Source organism: Eulemur rufifrons, chromosome 15 (genome assembly GCF_041146395.1).
Source record: "Eulemur rufifrons isolate Redbay chromosome 15, OSU_ERuf_1, whole genome shotgun sequence".
Lineage (NCBI taxonomy): Eukaryota > Metazoa > Chordata > Mammalia > Primates > Lemuridae > Eulemur > Eulemur rufifrons.
In genome coordinates, this window is record NC_090997.1 from 9,385,089 (window position 1) to 9,402,848 (window position 17,760).

At 51.6% G+C, this 17,760-nt stretch overlaps 1 protein-coding gene across 2 annotated transcripts in view; it reads left to right on the plus strand.

The window, feature by feature from the left end:
• The window catches only part of DAAM2 (dishevelled associated activator of morphogenesis 2), a 100,813-nt gene that overhangs the window by 53,231 nt on the left and 29,822 nt on the right, over window positions 1-17,760 (plus strand). For both annotated transcript variants that reach the window (XM_069488224.1, XM_069488225.1), the window contains exons 2-7: window positions 4,901-5,122; window positions 8,815-8,904; window positions 11,954-12,028; window positions 12,518-12,612; window positions 15,142-15,475; window positions 16,436-16,546. In XM_069488224.1, the coding sequence (XP_069344325.1) occupies window positions 4,955-5,122; window positions 8,815-8,904; window positions 11,954-12,028; window positions 12,518-12,612; window positions 15,142-15,475; window positions 16,436-16,546 (873 nt within the window). In that variant the 5' untranslated portion in view covers window positions 4,901-4,954. The remainder of the gene's footprint in view (window positions 1-4,900; window positions 5,123-8,814; window positions 8,905-11,953; window positions 12,029-12,517; window positions 12,613-15,141; window positions 15,476-16,435; window positions 16,547-17,760) is intronic.

Sequence of the window (17,760 nt, forward strand, 5' to 3'; positions counted from 1 at the left end):
TATTTTAAGTAACTTCTTTAAAATGAAGGCACCTATCTCAGAGAGTTGTTGTGGGGGTAAAATGTAAATACAGCCTATGTCTGCCGCATAGCAAAGTCTCGAGTGTTAGTATTGTTCTGCTTTAACTCAAGACTGAGGGATAAGCACTGATGATATGGGCTTTTGAAGTCCCAAAATGGGAAAGCTGTTGTGTGGAGGGCCAGGGACGAGGTCTGTGGGTAAGGGTTAGGGTTTGCGTCTTTACAGACCCAATGGAAGACATGACATTAAGTGACTGGAAGTGCTTCCTGGCTTGGGATGGAAGGTCCGGGGAGTGTTCGGTATAGGCTGAGGAGGGCCCCTGGGAAGCCTTTGGGACTGGGGCGGAGCCAGGCAGTGTGAAAGGTCAGCGCTGGCAAAGGCCCTGGAGGTTTCGGGTCAAACCCTGCCATTGCACAGAGGGGAAACTGAGCCCCAGGGGGGCTAGCACTGTAGCCCCCACCCACCAGCTGGCTGCTGACAGAGCGGGGACCAGCCCCAGTCTCTGGAGTTCAGGCAGTATGCTTTCCCTACAATGTGGGGGGGACTGTGACAGTGAGGGGGTGACATCTGGCTGGGGCCAGAAGACTGGGGACCCTCTGAGGGACCTTCCGGCCCTCACAGCAGGTGTTGGTTGATGGGCTGTGACCTGATGGTTTGGCAGCCAGTTGGTCTGTGTTTAGGGACTGACCGACCTGAAATGACCTTGTTCCCGCAGGAAGAAGGGAGGGAGCAGGGAGGCAGGATGTGGAGGGCAGGGAGCTGCCGGTGTTGGGGAAATTTCTGTGGAGAAGGGGGGCAGGTTAGATCCCTCTGGCCCGAGTTCAGGTCCACTGGGTCTCCTTCTGCCTTTGGCTGCCATTTCCCCTGCTGCTTGCAGTCCTCCTCTGTGGTGGAAACCTCATTGTTCCTCTTTCTAAACGGCTCTTGCAGAAACGAACTGCTGTGGCCCCCTCCCCCCCCCCTCCCCCTCCCTCTCCCCCTCCCCCCCTCCCCCTCCCTCTCCCCCTCCCCTCCCCCTCCCTCTCCCTGTCCAGGGTCAGTGGTGAGGAGCTGTTTACTTTCTAACTCCAGGGAGCTCAGAGGCCAGGGAAAGCCCAGCTCCTGCAGCCTAGATCTCCCCGTTTCCCAAGGCGAAGCTGGTGACTTCCTAAACCTGGCTGGGCAAATTCCTAGGAAGGCAGGGCTCGCAGCCACATCCCTGCCTGGGGAAGGGCTGCTGGAGGCAGGTCTGGCAGGGCCTCGCTGGTGGGATGGGAAGGAAGACTTGCTGCAGGGCTGGGCTTGGTCCAGTGAGTGCCGCCGTGCCGCGGGCCTGTAGCTCCCACTGCTTCCTTTACTCCTCACCGGAACCCAGTGAGCAAGGTGCGGTGACGATCCTGGTGACCTGGTGACACAGATGAGGAACCTGGGGCTCAGGGCATCGACTGGGGGGGGGCAAACCCCAGTCTGTCTGACTTCGAAGCCGCTGCTCCTCCTTCTGCCACTAGGACGTGGGAGCGAAGGAGGCGTCAGAGCAGGGTGGGCCAGACATTAGGGCTTGCAAGACGGAAGCAGCTCCTACTGACGGGGAGAAGCAGGTGGCATTTGGAGCCTCTGCAAGCCTCTCCTGGTCTCAGAGGACTGTCGTGACTAGAGGCATTTCTAAACTAAGCTGTAGAGATGTGTCAGCTCTAGAGGGAGGTCACTGGGCTGGGAGCAAGGTGGGGAGAAGGCCCACTGGTGTGGGGGGCAGCTCTGGGGGGCAGTGACCCAACTGCAGCCTGGTTCCTGGAGTCCTGGGTTTTAGTCCCCAGCTATGTGACCTCAGATAAGATAGTTCCTCTTTGGACCTCAATCTGATTTGTACCATGAAGCGACGTGATTTTTGAGGCTCGGAGAGCCTGTGGGCTTAGTCTCGGTGTTGTGATGGTGCCTTATGAAGGGTGGCAGGACAAGCGGTAAGAAGGCCAGCGGGGGAGGGCTGTCCTCAGGAACATAAACACACTCCCGAGCTGTCAAACAGGCAGCCCCTTAAAAGGGCAAATATGCAGCAGTCCCCGAGTGCGCAAGGCCCTTCTCTTAGGGGACGGTGCTTCCTGTTTAGAGGATCTGTGTGCACTTCCCTCCTCCCGGGGCCGCTGCACCTCACTCCCTGTGCTCAGGGGAGACGTTAAAATATTAACAACAGGTATGGCAGAGGCACCGGCCAGTCAGAGCAGTCACGGCTGTAAACAGCTGGTGCACAACTGCGCCACAGTGTGCCAGATGTGCACCAGCCCCGTCCCTGCCCCGGACTCCTCCAGTAAAAACCTGGCTCAGGAGCTGAGGAACAAAGAAGGGGGAGAGGGAGACTAGAGGAGCGAGAAGCCGAGGAGGTGAAGGCAGGAAGAGGTGTCCAGAGGTCCTGCCAGACAGCAGCCCGTCCCTCTGAAACCCCATCTGCCGCCAGCCCAGCCTCCCCGCAGCCCCGGGGAGCTTCCTTCCCATGCCCTGTGCCCCGAACAAAGCTGCTTGCTCACCAGCTGCAGCTGCGTTTTGGAGGCTAATGGAACAAAGGGGATGTGGTCTGCATTCTGTGTGATCATCCCACACTCGAGGCTGGGCAGAGGCCCCAGGGTGGTCCACCCCATTTTTCTGAAGAACTGGTGCTTTACTAAGCCTGACAGAGACCAGGGCTTTGCCTTACCCACTCACGGCCACTGGCTATCGAGTCCCATGGGAACCCCCAAGTCCCCCTTCCTCTCTGTTTCCCTAAGCTGCCAGCCTATCCCAGGCCTTTGCCACCACGTGCCAGCACTGGTGCGTTAGCCTGCCTGCTGCCTCTCCCATCCCCAGCCTCCCGATGTCCTCTTGTGTCTTGCAAAGGCTCCTGATTACTTATCAACTGCTAGCAGTCAGACATGTCAATCCATATTTCTTATCTGCTCAATAAGGACCCTCTTTTCTCCTTTTCCACGAGCATAGATCATTTCCCAATTGACCAAGAAATACTTATTGGATACCCACTAAGTGCAAGGATTATTTTGGCTGTAGAAATGTGGGGGGGGGGGTGGCTGTCAAAGAAGCAGGAGACACGGCCCCTGCCCTCAGGCAGCCTCCACTGTTTGCAAAAGCCAACATGGAAACAGAACTGATAGCCAATCATGCAAGGCAACCTTGGGTACTGTGTTATTGTAGGCTCTCCTGGATTTATTAAAAAGTCTGTCTCAAAGTTTATAAAGAAAGATAAAATAGAGCCAGTAAACTTTTGTTCTAGAATGACAATGAAAATTGGTCATGACATAGAAGAGGCCAGACAGGCTGTTAGGAAATAAAGCAATGTTCTCTAGAAGTTACCCTGAGTTCACTAAGAACAAGTTATGCCACATTTATCTTGTCTTCTTTCTTGATAAGATTCTAGAGCTTGGTTCAAAGGAATGCCTGAGACTTAGCATATCTTGAGTTCCTCAGGGCTTTAGGAAAAAATCTCTCCTTGTTGTCTTTATAGAAAAGAGGGCTGGAGAAGAGCGTAGTTACATGGATTTAGAGCTGGTTGAAGGACTGTCCCCTGAGAGTATTGAGGAAGAGTTCTCTGGCATTCCTAGATGACGCTGTTGTGTCATTAGGGCCTATGTCCTTGTCATAGTCAGTATTCTCAGCAATGATGCCAGTGACGACCCTGGAGATGTTTCTAATCTGTTAGTGATCCAAATCCAGGAGAAACAACTAAGAATCAAGACTCAAAAATATCTTGACCCCCAGAACCCCCCCCCAAAAAACCCAACAATGTTTGACAGGGATAAAAACAGAATCTTATGTCTAAAAAATTAAGATTCGCAAGCATGGAATGGGGAGGATCTGGCTGGCAGCAGCTTGGGGTGTGAGCCGCGGTCTCTCTGCTGACCCCACCAGGTTGTCTGAGCATGTGCAGGAACCAGTGGTAGTGGTGGAGGGTGGTCCTGCCGCTCAGGAGGCCTGTGTGCTGACCCTGGACTTAATCGACCTAGGGGCTATGCGGCATCAATGACTGGGGCCCGTGTTCCTCCTTGAGCTAGCCATCACTGAACAGGCTCTCCCAGTGGCAAGCCAAGGACCTAAGCCTTTCTGTTCCAACTGTTGGATGTCCGTCAGTTCCACTCTCTGGCCGGGGCAGTGTTCTCTGTTCTTAGTTGGTATGAAAAGCAGATCTGAGCAGATTGCTTTCAGTGAGCTGAACACCATCCCAAGCCTGATTTCCTTACCTAGGATTCTCTTTAATGACTTCCCTGAGGGAAATTAACCTTCTTCTTCTAGAAGGGTGGGGGAACCACTACCTTGTTGATATTTCACCTTCATCCAAACATGCCTGGGTAGGACAGACTGAGCAGAAGACTGTGCAGGTCTTTGCAGCCCTCCGCCCGCTACTCCTCTGTCGGCCTTGCTCCAGGAGCTCTGCCATACAGCTCCCTCGGCATCTCCTCTGCCCGCTCTCTTCCACCCTCCCCTCCCATGGGGTGACGCCTTGAAATCAGTCATCCCCAGGCCCTGGGATGAATCCAGTGAGTAAGTGGGCCTTGCTGGAGACTGGCCTTCCAGAGGACGGGGAATAGGATCCCATCTGCACGTGCGTGGAGGGTCAGCTCTGACCACCTGGAAGTCCTATTCTGGGACTCCAGCCTTCTTCTCTTCTCAGGGGGCACAAAGGGGGAATGGGAAAGTGTTCAGGCAGGAAACACTTGGAAGGCGTGGTGGGGAGGATATGTAAATGCCTCCGGTGGAAGGAGCTAGAGGGAGGTGTGGGAGGAGGGAGGAGTCGTTGGCTATAGAGTCAAGGGCCCCTGACAGTCTGTGGGACAAAGAGGTTACGAAGGAGAGTGACCTCTGCCCTCGCCTGTCTGGCTGCCATGACTGACCACCCTGTGCTCTCTGTTCTCCTGCCCAGATCATCATGAGGACCTAGGGCACCTGCCTGCTGAGCCCCCAGCTCGCGGCGACCATGGCCCCCCGCAAGAGGAGCCGCCATGGCCTGGGCTTCCTGTGCTGCTTCGGGGGCAGCGACCTCCCCGAGATCAACCTCCGGGACAACCACCCTCTGCAGTACATGGAGTTCTCCAGCCCCATCCCGAACCCGGAGGAGCTTAACGTCCGCTTCGCAGAGCTGGTGGTCAGTGAGAGAGCGGGGAGGGAGGGTGTCGACATGGGAGGAGGGGGACAGAGGGCAGGGCCCTGTGCTGGGATGTCCCCCTCTCAAAACTCCTCTTGGGGAGGCGGTGGGCCCCTGGGACACCTCAGCTGCATGGGGGTAACAGAGTATCTCACAGGGATGGACACCAGGAAATGTGTCCCTAGAAGGGGGGACCCACCTCCCGTCTACACTGGATTCTAGACCACATGCAGCACTCAGGTTACCCAGGAAGGAGCAGATCCAGGCTTTTGTGTAATAAGGCAGTGAGGAGTCACAGAGAACATCAGAGCACTTCGCTCCTACTGTCTCTCCTCTGCTCTCTGGAGTTTCCCTCGGATCCTTTAATCTCTTAGTCAGGAAGAAGGGACAAAGTGGGATTCCATAGGTAGACACTGGGCACCTTGGAACAAGGGATGATTGGCTAGAAATATGGGGGTAGAGATGCCTGTATCACCCCTGGAACCAGTTCAGGTCTGGGATGGTCATATCCGGTGTCCAGCCAGGGGCAGATGGAAGCTCTGCCATCTGCACTAGGGCCGGCCCACCTAGACCAGCACACCAGTCCGCCTGAGCGAGAAGCCCCTGTGTATGAAACTTCATACTCTGACCGCAAGGAGACAACAGGAAATAAGCACGATTTCTGTCTTTGGGGGTCTGATGGTGAGAAAAGCCTGCACAACCAAAGAAGGTCCAGACCAGAGATGCAGGACCTGAATGCTGGCATGAAGCCATAGCACGAGTTCATCTAGTTAGCTCTTGCGCACTCATTCCCGTGGTGGGCCCGTCGTGGTCAAGCCAGTAAAGAAACAGTGCCGTGTGCTTTGGGATGTGGCTTCATGCTTGTATTTGATAATAGATGCACCTGGTTAAGCCAATCCAGCTCTTGAAATAGCAGGGCCACTGTAAGATGAGACCGGCAGGTTATGTCAAAAAGCTGTCCAGCTTCCTCATCACAGCAGGTTCAGGAAAACTCACCGTTTCCTGATTTATACCTTTCCACGGGATGGGGCGGGGGAACAAAGTGTTTGCTAGTGTAGATGACATCTGGAGCCTGATTGGTGTTGGTCAGGGATGTTTTCTTGAGTAGACTGTGTGAGTTTTGAAAGAAGAACCTGATAAGCGGTGTTCCTTTTTTTAGCCCTTTAATTTAACAAATATTTACTGAGCATCTTCAGTGGGGCAGGGACCCTTGCAAGGCACTTTTGTAAAATCAGAGGTGAGCCAGACAAGTCTTGCCTGCAAGTAGAACAGCGTCAGGTATCCATCAAACTAATGAAAAATAGTCCTTGAAGAGACTGCCGTGTGCCGCACCCTAGGAGAGTCGTAGGGATTTAGTGTGAACCATCAGACACTGCCCCTGCCTCCAGCAACCTGCAGTCTAACAGGGAAGACTGATCCTGAAGAGCAGTGACAAGTGTGGTGAGTGTGAGGACAGGGAGCATTCGGGGACTTTGGGGGTGTCTAGCAGGGAGCGCTGTCCTAGACTGGGAAGTCTGCAATGGCCTCCGTGAGCAGTGACATTCCCACTGAGATCCCAGGGCAGTGATGGTTAGATAAGCAGGTGGGGGTGCAGAACAGTGACAGAGGGTCCCCTGCAGGAGGAACAGCAGATGTGAGAGTCTCAAGTCAGAAAAAAGCCGAGTCCTTTTAGGGGACACAATGATGACCAGAATAAGTAAGGATTTTGGATTCAACCCTAAGGGCAATGTGAAGCATGGGTTTGAGGTGAGACAATATACTTTTCTTTCTTTCTTTCTTTCTTTTTTTTTTTTGAGTCAGAGTCTCACTCTGTTGCCAGGGCTAGAGTGCCATGGCATCAGCCTAGCTCACAGCAACCTCAAACTCCTGGGTGATCCTCCTGCCTCAGCTGCCTGAGTAGCTGGGACTACAGGCATGCACCACCATGCCCGGCTAATTTTTTCTACGTATTGTTTTAGTTATCCAGCTAATTTCTTTCTATTTTTAGTAGAAACGGGGTCTTGCTCTTGCTCAGGCTGGTCTTGAACCTCAAGTGATCCTCCCGCCTCTGCCTCTCAGAGTGCTAGGATTACAGGCGCGAGTCACCGCACCCAGCCACAATCTGCTTTTCTAAAAGACCATGTGGGATACTCCGTTGAAGAACGGTTCTAGGCTACTGTAGCAATCCAAGCTAGGGAGAATGGTAGCAGGGAGGATGCAGAAAAGTGGACAAATTCAACAGCTATTTGGGAGGAAAGAAAGTAGGACTTGGTAGGATTGATGAGTAAGTAGGAATCGAAGAACACCCAGGTCTCTGACGTGGGAAGCTGGTGGATGCTGGGGCCCTGCATAGGACAGGGTATGCTGGAGGAGACTCGGGTTTAGGGGGCTGGGATGATGAATTCAATTTATATATTCTCTGTGCATCAGTTTCCTCATCTGTAAAATGGGCTGTTGCAAGTTTTAAATACGTGAATAAACATCCCTGGCGCATAGTAACACCATATAAGTGTGTGAGGTATCCAGGGGACCTTAGAGTAGAGAGGTTCAGCAGGTGGTTGGGCCCCAGGGTCAGGAGCTCAGGAAACTGGTGGGTAGGGGTACAGGTTTGAGAGCGTTATCATGATAACTGAGTCCTTGGGAATGGGCAAGGAGGCCTCACCTACGGTGAAGCATGGAGGGAGGAGAGGAAAGGACACAGTGCCTGCGGGACTTCAACGTTCGGAGGTCGGACAGAAGAGGAGAAGCCATCACAGGAACCCAGGTAGGAACAGAAGGCGGAGCAGGAGAGACTGCGCGACAGTGAGGTTGCTGAAGCCACCAGGGCAGGGAAATTCAATCAGGAGTGAGCGACCAGCAGTCACACGCTCTCCAGGCTGAGCAGAATTGCCAAGAAATGCCCGCTGATTTAGAGGTAGAGACCACTGGCTGGAAGAAACAAGTGTATAACTAACCACAATACAAGATCGCATGTGATGGCTCAGAAACTGCCTGGTGCCGCTCCTTGGGAAGTGAGGACTAGCTGGTGAAGCCCGCGCCTTGTGTGTGCTCAGCTGGGTCTTGGTGGTCCTGTGGGCAGAGGGGCTCCCTCCGCGGACACTACCTCTGTGGGCAGCAGGCCAACGCCCCCTTAGCACAGCACACCCGTCCTCCTCTGCTCAGCGCCTGTGCTTGCTAGCTCTCCCCAGTCTGTGCCAGGACCAAGCCTGGGTTGGGGCAGCCAGAGGATTTCTGGGGGAGAGATTCCAAGGGCAGGTAGACTTGCAGGATGGGGCAGGATCTGAGAGGGAGGCAGGACTAGGTCTGCAGATGACTCCGTCTTTGTCAGGCTGTGACTTGTGGTGTTGACAAGCTGAAGAAGGACAGGGAAGGAGGACAAGAACCCCTTGGCAGGGGATTAGGGGCTGGCAAAGCAGAGCGGGACATGGGAGGGAATAGGGCCAGCTGGAGCAGGGGGGTGTGTTGCGGAGACAGGGCGAGGGGTGGACAGAAGAAAGGGGAGTGTGCATAGAACACGCCTGGGCTTGGGCGGAGGCGAGGGGACGGGCTGTGTTTCTAGTAGGAAAAGAACTGCCCTGTATCTTTGATGCTCTTTGGGAGGAAGACAGTAGCTGAGGAATAGGTTTGGGAAAATTGTAATTCCCTGTGGGGAAGGATATTCTAATGCCAACTGTCCCCGGTTTCAGTCATATTTTTTCTTGCTGTCTCTGCAGGACGAGTTGGATCTCACTGACAAAAACCGCGAGGCCATGTTCGCACTGCCCCCGGAGAAGAAATGGCAGATCTACTGCAGCAAGAAGAAGGTGACCTCTCTGACCTCTCCTACCACATCTCAGGGTCCCTGGCACGGGGCAGCTCTTGCTGCCTTGCTCGCTCATTCAGTCAACAGATGTTTATTACACGCCAGCATGTTCTAGGCATTGGAGAACAACAATGAATAAAACACACACACACACAAAAATTCTGGTCCTCATGGAGCAGAAATAGGGAAATAGGATTCTGTTTCCCACACTCAGGGAAATAGGATTCTCTTTTTCAGAAACTCTTTAAGCAGGACCTGCTGGGCTGCAGGAACGGGGCTGGCTTAGAGAGGTTCAACTGCAGCGTGGACTCCTTCCTTGTGCCTGTCCCCAGGCATGGAGGGCGTGCAGCCCTGGGCCGCACCTGGGGGCAGCTTTACTGGAATAACCCGGTTTGCAGGGAGTGGGGATACGGGGGTGTCCTCTTTTGGATCTTTGACCTCTGCCCTGTCCCAGGCTAGGGGTCACACGTTAAGTCTTTGTTCTCCCCACCATTTCCTCCCTCTCCTGTTGTTCATTAAAAGATGTTGTTAGTTTCTTGGCCGTGGCCCTCCCTAAAAAGGGGTGTGCTGGGCCCCAGTCAGGGCTTAATTGGATTTTATCTCCTCCCTCTGCTTTGCCGCTGGCTGCGTGTTCTCTTCTCTTCCTCTGTCTTTCTCGCTCAGCTCCTTTTCCCTGTCTCTCTCCTGCCCTCTTTCTATTTTAGCCTTTCTGCTTCTTTTACTCTGGTTTTCCTTTCTCAGCCCACCTTTCTCCTCTCCCCTCCATCCTCCTAGTTTTCAGACTTGGGTCGCAGCTTGGCCGTTTGCCCTCAGAGGATGGATTTGGGGATCAGAGCCTGGTCATTCCTGCACCTGAGACTCAGGCCCTTTCCCTTCTGGCAGGAGGCAGCAGTCTGAGCTATTTCTCTTTCATGCTCCTGTGTGCGTGCGTAGCTCTTCTCTTACTCTCTCTGGCCATGACAATCGTCCCATTCCTGGGGCTCCGCACTGAGCCAGACCTTAGAAAATTGGAGGATTAGAATCATACACTAGTTCAGAGTTGGAAGGAACCTGAGAAACAATCCAATGTCTTTATTCTTTATTATTCTGTATTCTTACTCTTTATTCTACAGATGAGGCCAGGAAGGCCTGGAGAGGCAGTAACTCTCCAAAGCCACCCAGCCTGTTTGGCAAGTGGCTACACCATTGCTAGAACTCAGGACTGTGGGGGAGAAAAGTGCTGGAGTCTGAGAACCCGTGACAAGATGCACAAGCCGCACACACCACAAGCCATTGTTCAGTATACTCAGTGCACATTTATTAAGCACCTGCAGAATGTGATACTGTGTCTATGAATCTCATTGTGAGAAAAGCAGGTCTTAAAAAAGCACAAGTCATGGAAAGGAAGAAGGAAGGAAGGACAGGAGGAAGGAAGGGAGATAGGAAGGAAAGAGAAAAATTTCAGGAGTAATGAATCATATCTCATGATTCTCCATTTTCCAAATTGATTTATTATGGAGTTCCCTTAAGTTGATCTCTTGTACAACTAAAATAAAAGATTTATTAAAATATAAGGGCATCTCTCACTACCTTCCAAACCAAATTATATATAATTTCCCACATACTTTCACACGCCTCTGGCCTTCCCACATGGCACTTTCTCTATCTATAACCCCCTTCCCACCTGTCTTGCCTTAATAATCTTTCATAACTCAACCCAGTCATCGTGGACCAGCCCAGCCCACCCTGCACAGCCGTCTGTGTTAGATGCACCCCACCCCCAGGCCCACTATGGACGGCTCTCCCATAGAGCGGTCATCGCCCTTTCTCTGGCACGGACTGTTACATGGAAGGCAGAGACAATGGCTCTTTACTCAGTACTTTCAGGGCTCAGGATGGTGATTAGCATTTAGTAGGTGCTCATTAAATGCATATGGAATAAATAGATGATGAGCCAGCGAGTGCAGGAAAGTACCTTAGCGGATGCCATTGTTTTCGGTGGTGTGATTCCCTCCACAAGGCAGGAGACAATGCTGGGCCTTCACTCACGGAGATTTTAACACATATAGCCACAGGAAATCATAAAGACCGAAACAAGGAAGCTTTCCCACTGGTCTAAAATTTGGATTTTGTGAAACACAATAGTGAAGTTTGAGGGGACAGAGCTGAGGGATGCAGGGCCAGCTGGCAGCTGCAGAGAGGGGTTCTGCGGGGAGGGTGTGGAGGAGGTTAAGTTTTCGTGTCGATTTGGAAACAGGAGATTGGCAGAAAGCAGACGGGGGTGGGGGAGTGGGGGCATCCAAAGTGGCCAGGGCACAGGGACAAGAACGAGCAGGACACGTGCAATGCCCAGAAGCAGATCCATTGGCTGGAGAAGGCTGGATTTTCAATCAACATTAGTACTTATTTAACTCCTGTCATTCTTGCCCACACTTGGGGAGGAGTTGAGACTTTCCTGGGGGCTGAGCACGGGGCCAAAGGTCCTCAGATTCGGGCTCTGCCTCCCAGCTGCACACACCCTGCAGTCAGGAGAGTTAGGAATTAAATCACAGGCCTAGGAGGGGCTCCGAGTCTTTCCCAAACCCAGGCCCTTGGGAATGTCTCTCTCTCTTTTTGGAAATCGACTATTTATTGAGCACCTACCGCGTGCCAGGCACTGCACCCAGTGCTTTATGTCAGTGTCCTTAAAGTAGCCGAGAGAAAGACTTAAGTTTTAAAATTTCCAAACGTCACAGACTAATACTTTTGTAAAAGATGAGAATGAGATTATCAGGAAAATAAAATTTAAGAAAAGATGTACAAAACGTAAGCACAAATTTGTACTCATTGCAAGTATATGCACATGCATGGTTTCTGTGCATATCAGGGGTCAGTCCCAACAGTCAATGTTGGTGACCTGCATTTTACCTGGGAAGAAATGGAAGCCTGGGCGGTTCTGTAACTTCCTCCAAGTCACCCCACAGGGCAGGGCTGGGACATGAATCCCTCTGCAGACATCGAAGGAAGCTCAGGATCTCAGGCCACGGTGCTGTCTTGCCGGTTAGTCCATACAGTCCTCTTTCTCGTTCCAGGAGCAGGAGGACCCGAACAAGCTGGCAACTAGCTGGCCAGACTATTACATTGACCGCATCAACTCCATGGCTGCGGTGAGTGGCCGCTCCTCTCCCGCCCTGCCCCCACCTGGAGAGGCTGTGGAGGAGAGTGACCCCTGTCCCCACCCCTGCTACAGACACACCAAACTGCCTTTCCCTGCTCCTCAAGCCCCACTTAGCTGGGGCTCTGCCGCTTTCCACTTATTCACAAAGTTTTATCATAATCCACCCCTCCTCCGTCCCACCTTAGAGTCCCCCAACCACTGAAACATTTGTTAACCCGTCTGAATAGCACACAGGCTTGGGAAGTAGCTTGGGCCAATCATTCTCCCCATTTCACAGATGAGGAAAGTGAAGTCGGGGCCCAGAACCGGGGTCTTCTCAGAGTCCGACACTGGAATGGTTTTAGTAAAGCATTCCCTGAGGCTTGGCCTTCCCTGAGGCCAGGTGCCCCCTGGGTCACACCTGGACTGGGGGTGCAGGTGGCTGGGAGACAGGTGGCCCAGAGGGACCTGTGTCCCCTTCTACCTGTGGGCCCCTCAGATGCAGAGTCTGTACGCGTTTGATGAGGAGGAGACGGAGACGAGGAACCAAGTTGTGGAGGACCTGAAGACGGCTCTCCGGACACAGCCCATGAGGTGATCACCTCCCTCCCCTCCCCTCCCCTCCCCTCCCCTCCCCTCCTGCTGGGGCCCTTCTCCACCCCACCCCTCCACCTCCTGGAGCAGGCACAGAGCTGTGCTGCCATGCCCATCTGCCTGGCCACATTCCCGAGAGTCCACTTCAGCTCTGCTCAATCGCAGCTCATCCTCCTCCTCTCCTGGGAGGCGGCAGGGTGGGCATGTTGGGGAGGAGGGCGATGGACGTAGGAAAGCGGGTAAACCTCAGGTCCTGAGGACCTCTCTAAAGGGGAAGTGAGGGCAAGTACTTGCTGTTTTTTTGGGGGGGCGGAGAAGATGGACTAGAACAGAAGGGTGGGCAAACAGACAAGGTGGAGAAGAAAGAGCTTGCTGAGAATGAGGGGCAGGGGAGCGCCCCAGCCAGGAAGGAGGTGGGCGTGGGTCGAGAGACACTCCCACCACTAGGGGGTGATGTGGTGTCTCTGGATGGGCTCTGCCAGGTAGAATGGGAGCCCTGCAGGCCAGGAAGGGGGCAGGGATGTCCCAGAGCCCCAGGGGGACTCCTCCACCTTCCCAGACCCAGTGTGCGGGGTTCAGACAGAGGTTCCCACACCTAGGGGTCTCCTTGTGTTTGGGCCTGCCCAGGGGTGTGCTGGAACTGGCTTGTACCAGCTGGTGAAAGCCAACTGTTAAATTGTCAGCAGTTTTGTAAGCTCGTTGTTAAACATAGGTAAAATTTGAATTATAAAAAATTAAGATTCAATAAATTATATCAAAACAAAGGTAACAAATACTTGAAACTCATCACTCCCTAATGACCTGATTATTTTTTACATTTTACTATAGCATATGCTTTTGAGTTTCCACCCATTGTATGTACACGGTGGCAACACCATGAGATAACGCATCTCTCCCCAACTCCACATTCAATGACGCCACTCTGAAAGCTTGAAATTGGCTATGCTGGGAGTGTTTATACCCTAGAAATGAGCAAACACTGTAACCATGCCTTGTCCCTCCCCCAAAGAGCTAGTTGTTAAACATCTGCACATATTGTGTGTGTGCATGTGTGTGTATGTGTGTGTGTGTTGTCTGGGCTGAGCTCTCCCCTCCAGGGAACTGGAAACGGAGTCTCAAGGAAGTTGGGAGCATCCTAAATCCCCCTCGTCGCTCTGGTAGGGGTGAGGTCCTGGTATGGGAAGGGGTGCAGAAAGGATGAGGGGGTCAGAAAATAAAGGGGTTGAGGGGGGTTTTGAGGTTTGTCTCCCACCTCAATTTATTTTAATTTCCCTTAGTAACATTCTGATTACAAAAGTTACACATAGTCATTGTGGAAATTTTGTGGAATACAGAAAAGCACATAATAGAAAAAAGTAAAAAATACCTATTTTTAACTTAATTTGACAGTATATTCTATTATTCTAGGCATATTTGTACAATACAAAATATGCTTGGGATCAGTCTATTGGTTATTTATAGTGTTCCCCTAGATCATTAATAGCTGTTCTACTAAATCAAGGGTTTTGAATCCGTGTGTGTGTGTGTGTGTGTGTGTGTGTACATGCTCTGTGGACGTCTGGAACCCAGATGAAACCTATAGGCTGCTTCTCAGAAATGATGTCTTAAATAATAAAATAAAATAGGTAAAAAGATAAGATTAAAAATAAACCAATTAAATTAAAATACAGCTACCAAGTAGTAAAAATGAGCAAGATAGCAATAAGTGTGCTTCTTTATGCCTTAAATAGCAAGCGCTAGCAGCGGGTCTGATAACCACCATAATTTTGAAGAACTGATGAGTGTAAATGGTATTTTGAGATACCTGCAACAACTGTAATTTGATATGAAAATAGCTGTGATTTCTTTGGATGACAAAGTCACAATAGTGCTGCTGCTACTGTCATTTGTTGCCTACATTTAACATTGAGAAAAATGCTAAATTTTAGTTAGAGGTTACCAAAAATAAAAATGTAATTTTCTTTTCCCACCCAGGTCCCTGGACCCCTGAATGCTGTCCATAGACCCTTTAGGGGAACACAGACTCCAAGCTAAGAACCCCTGAGCTAATGTTTTAATGTTTTCTGCTAGTGTTCAAGATAACTCTACCATTTTCTAAAGGACCACTTGAAATGTATCTTCCCCAGCCTTGATCCTTGACTGAGTGACTCTGATGGCCTCCCTGTCTGGAAGTCCTCTTTGTTATCTGACTGTAATTCTCTTAATTCCCATCCTCCCCGGAGAGGAGTGTTCAAGGTTTAACGGCTGTAATAATTATCAGGATTATCCCCATCACATGCTATTTTAGCTATGCAGCTACCATCAATGATATGCAAATCATAGTATTTAAAATGCAAATAAGATGCAATCTTCTGTGAGGATGATAGGATTTCAGTGCTTCAGATAAACTTTATAAAGGAACCAAGCAGCTACTGTAGGTGGGACCAGGTGCATGGTGGTACAAAGATAATGGGGTAACTATTTGCGAAATGTATATGGAATCATATGCAAATAGGGTAAACCATATTTCCTAATGGCTCTGGCTGGTAGGTTTGTGACCCGCTTCATCGAGCTTGAGGGCTTGACCTGTCTGCTAAATTTCCTCCGGAGCATGGACCACGCCACCTGCGAGAGCCGCATCCACACCTCCCTCATCGGCTGCATCAAGGCACTGATGAACAACTCCCAGGGGCGGGCGCACGTGCTGGCGCAGCCCGAGGCCATCAGCACCATCGCCCAGAGCCTGCGCACCGAGAACAGCAAGACAAAGGTGGCCGTGCTGGAGATCCTGGGCGCCGTGTGCCTTGTGCCCGGCGGCCACAAGAAGGTGCTGCAGGCCATGCTGCACTACCAGGTGTATGCGGCGGAGCGAACACGCTTTCAGGTGAGGGGCCAGGCGGAGGGTGGGTGGCAGCAGAGCAGGTAAGGGGTGTCACATACTGGAAGTGAGGGCCTGAGGATTCTTTGTAGCAAAATCTGGGGGAAAGGGGTGAGAATGTGGGCTGCGTACCTATTCCTGGAAGGTCATAGGCAGAGAGTCCTGGGACACGGAGAGCTTACATAAAAACACATGTGCAGCCTTATGAGTTATGGGGTTTGGGTGGGAAATGAACTTGTCCTCCTCGCTAGACCACAGGTTTCCAGAGGCTGGAATATTGGCTGCTCTATTTCTGTGGCTCTACATCTCTGAGCTCAGGCCTGGCTCATGACAGAGGCTCGGTCAGGCATTGTTGCATTGAGTGCATTTCCTGGGGTCAAGATTTTAGATCTTGTGCCTGGGCCAGTGCCTGATGTGGGGATACTGGGACCAGCCCTTGGAGCTCAGGCCATGCTGTTCTCTTTTCTTTTCCCTGACCAGCCCAGGAAAGTACCAATGAGATGGACGATAAGTATGAAGTGTCTTAGCACAGTGCCTGGCAGCCTTGATCTCTTGACATTGAAAAACTCTATGGTTTAGCACCAGTATAGGCTATTTGTAATCACACATTTTTGAGCACCTACTCTGTGCTGAAAGTGGCTTCTGACTCTTTGCTGGAGATGCAAAAGGGATAAGAAGGAGCGTCTGTGCTGTCAAGGAGCTGGGCAGGGAATATGCACTAGCTATAAACCAAGCCCCGAGGGCTGAGTGGAGTAAGGTAGTACTGAGATGGAAGTGTGCAAAGGCAGAGGATGCTTCTAGGCAGAGGTGAGGTTGGTAAAGTCCAAGATAAGTTGGATAGACAAGATTGAGTAGAGAGAGGGCTGGGGCATTCTAGGTAGGTGGAACGGCAGGAGCAAAGGCTCAGAGGCTGTGCTTGTAGGATACTGAGCCCTCCCCTCCTGCTCTTCCTGCTTTCCCGTCCAGACGTTGCTGAATGAGCTAGACCGCAGTTTGGGCCGGTACCGGGATGAAGTGAATCTGAAAACAGCCATCATGTCCTTCATCAATGCTGTCCTCAATGCTGGAGCCGGAGAGGTGAGGCGCCTTCTCCTTGCTGTTACTGTTGCCTGACAATCTGGGCTCGAGTTAGAGTGTGTGAGTGTGAGTGCTTCCTGGGGAAGTAGCGGAGAGAAGCAGCCAAGGCACCTGGTTGGTGTAGCTGCCACTGCTCTCGTCCTTAGATGGCCTTTGTAACCTCTTGCCTTCTTCACTTGGGGCCAAGAAAGAAATGTGTGTCATGAACCTTGGTGCCACATTAGCCAAACCTGGACTGCATGTAACCCACAGTCTGTCTTATCTGGGGCCTTTCAGAGTTGTAATGAGGCCTAATTCTGGCTTGGCTTCGCCGCACAATTGTTTCTGATTTCATCTAAACCTGGGACGGCTCCTGGGGTTTCCCACACAGGTGGCATCATGCACTGTGGGTGTCCTGGACAGCCCCCAGGCAAGGCTGGCTAAAGACGGCTCAGGCTGCTGGTGGGTTATTGATGGGAGGAGGGCAGGTTGGGGCCCCTCTTCCTAGAGCCTTGCTCCTGAGCTGCTTCTGGTTGGCTGGTCCAGCTGCTCTAGCCTCTGCTGTTAGAAGGTGTGGCTTCTGCTTTCCCTTCTTTGGGGGCCAGGATGGGATTCTCAGACTATAAAAATGACAACATTAGAACCTGAAGAGCAGGTGAACTTCCCAAATTCTAAGGCAATCAGATGCCCTGGGCAAGTTCAACTCAAAGGACAAAAGGGGACAAACATACTTTTTTGCAGCCAGTCCTGATGACCTGGGTTAGGTGAGGTGGGTTGGGGAAAGGATCTGTCCCTAAGATGCTGACATCACCTTTGTCAGTGCCAGCTATTTGTGGCTGGCAGCTGTTCTGATTGCTTGGTAACCATAGCTCATCAGGTCATTTTCATGCATATCATGCCTGTGGGTAAGTAATGTTATGCCTATTTCACAAATGATGAAAACTAAAGTTTTCCCAGGGTCACAAGACTAGTAAATGGCAGAGCAGGGATTTGAACCAAGATCTGCCTGATTCCAAGGCTTGTGCTCCATATCCCTCTAAAACATTGCTCTTCGATGTTGAAGACAAAGAGAAAACTGGCAAGGGGCTTGAAGGAAGTGAGGCAGGTGACCTAAAAGAGAAATAATAAGGTCAGGATGTCTCCCTTCTGCACCTCCCATTCTTTCTTGGAACTCTAGGAACCAAAGCAGCTCTAGGTGAATTTGCTGCAAGAGATGTGGTGGGACCGTGGCTGGG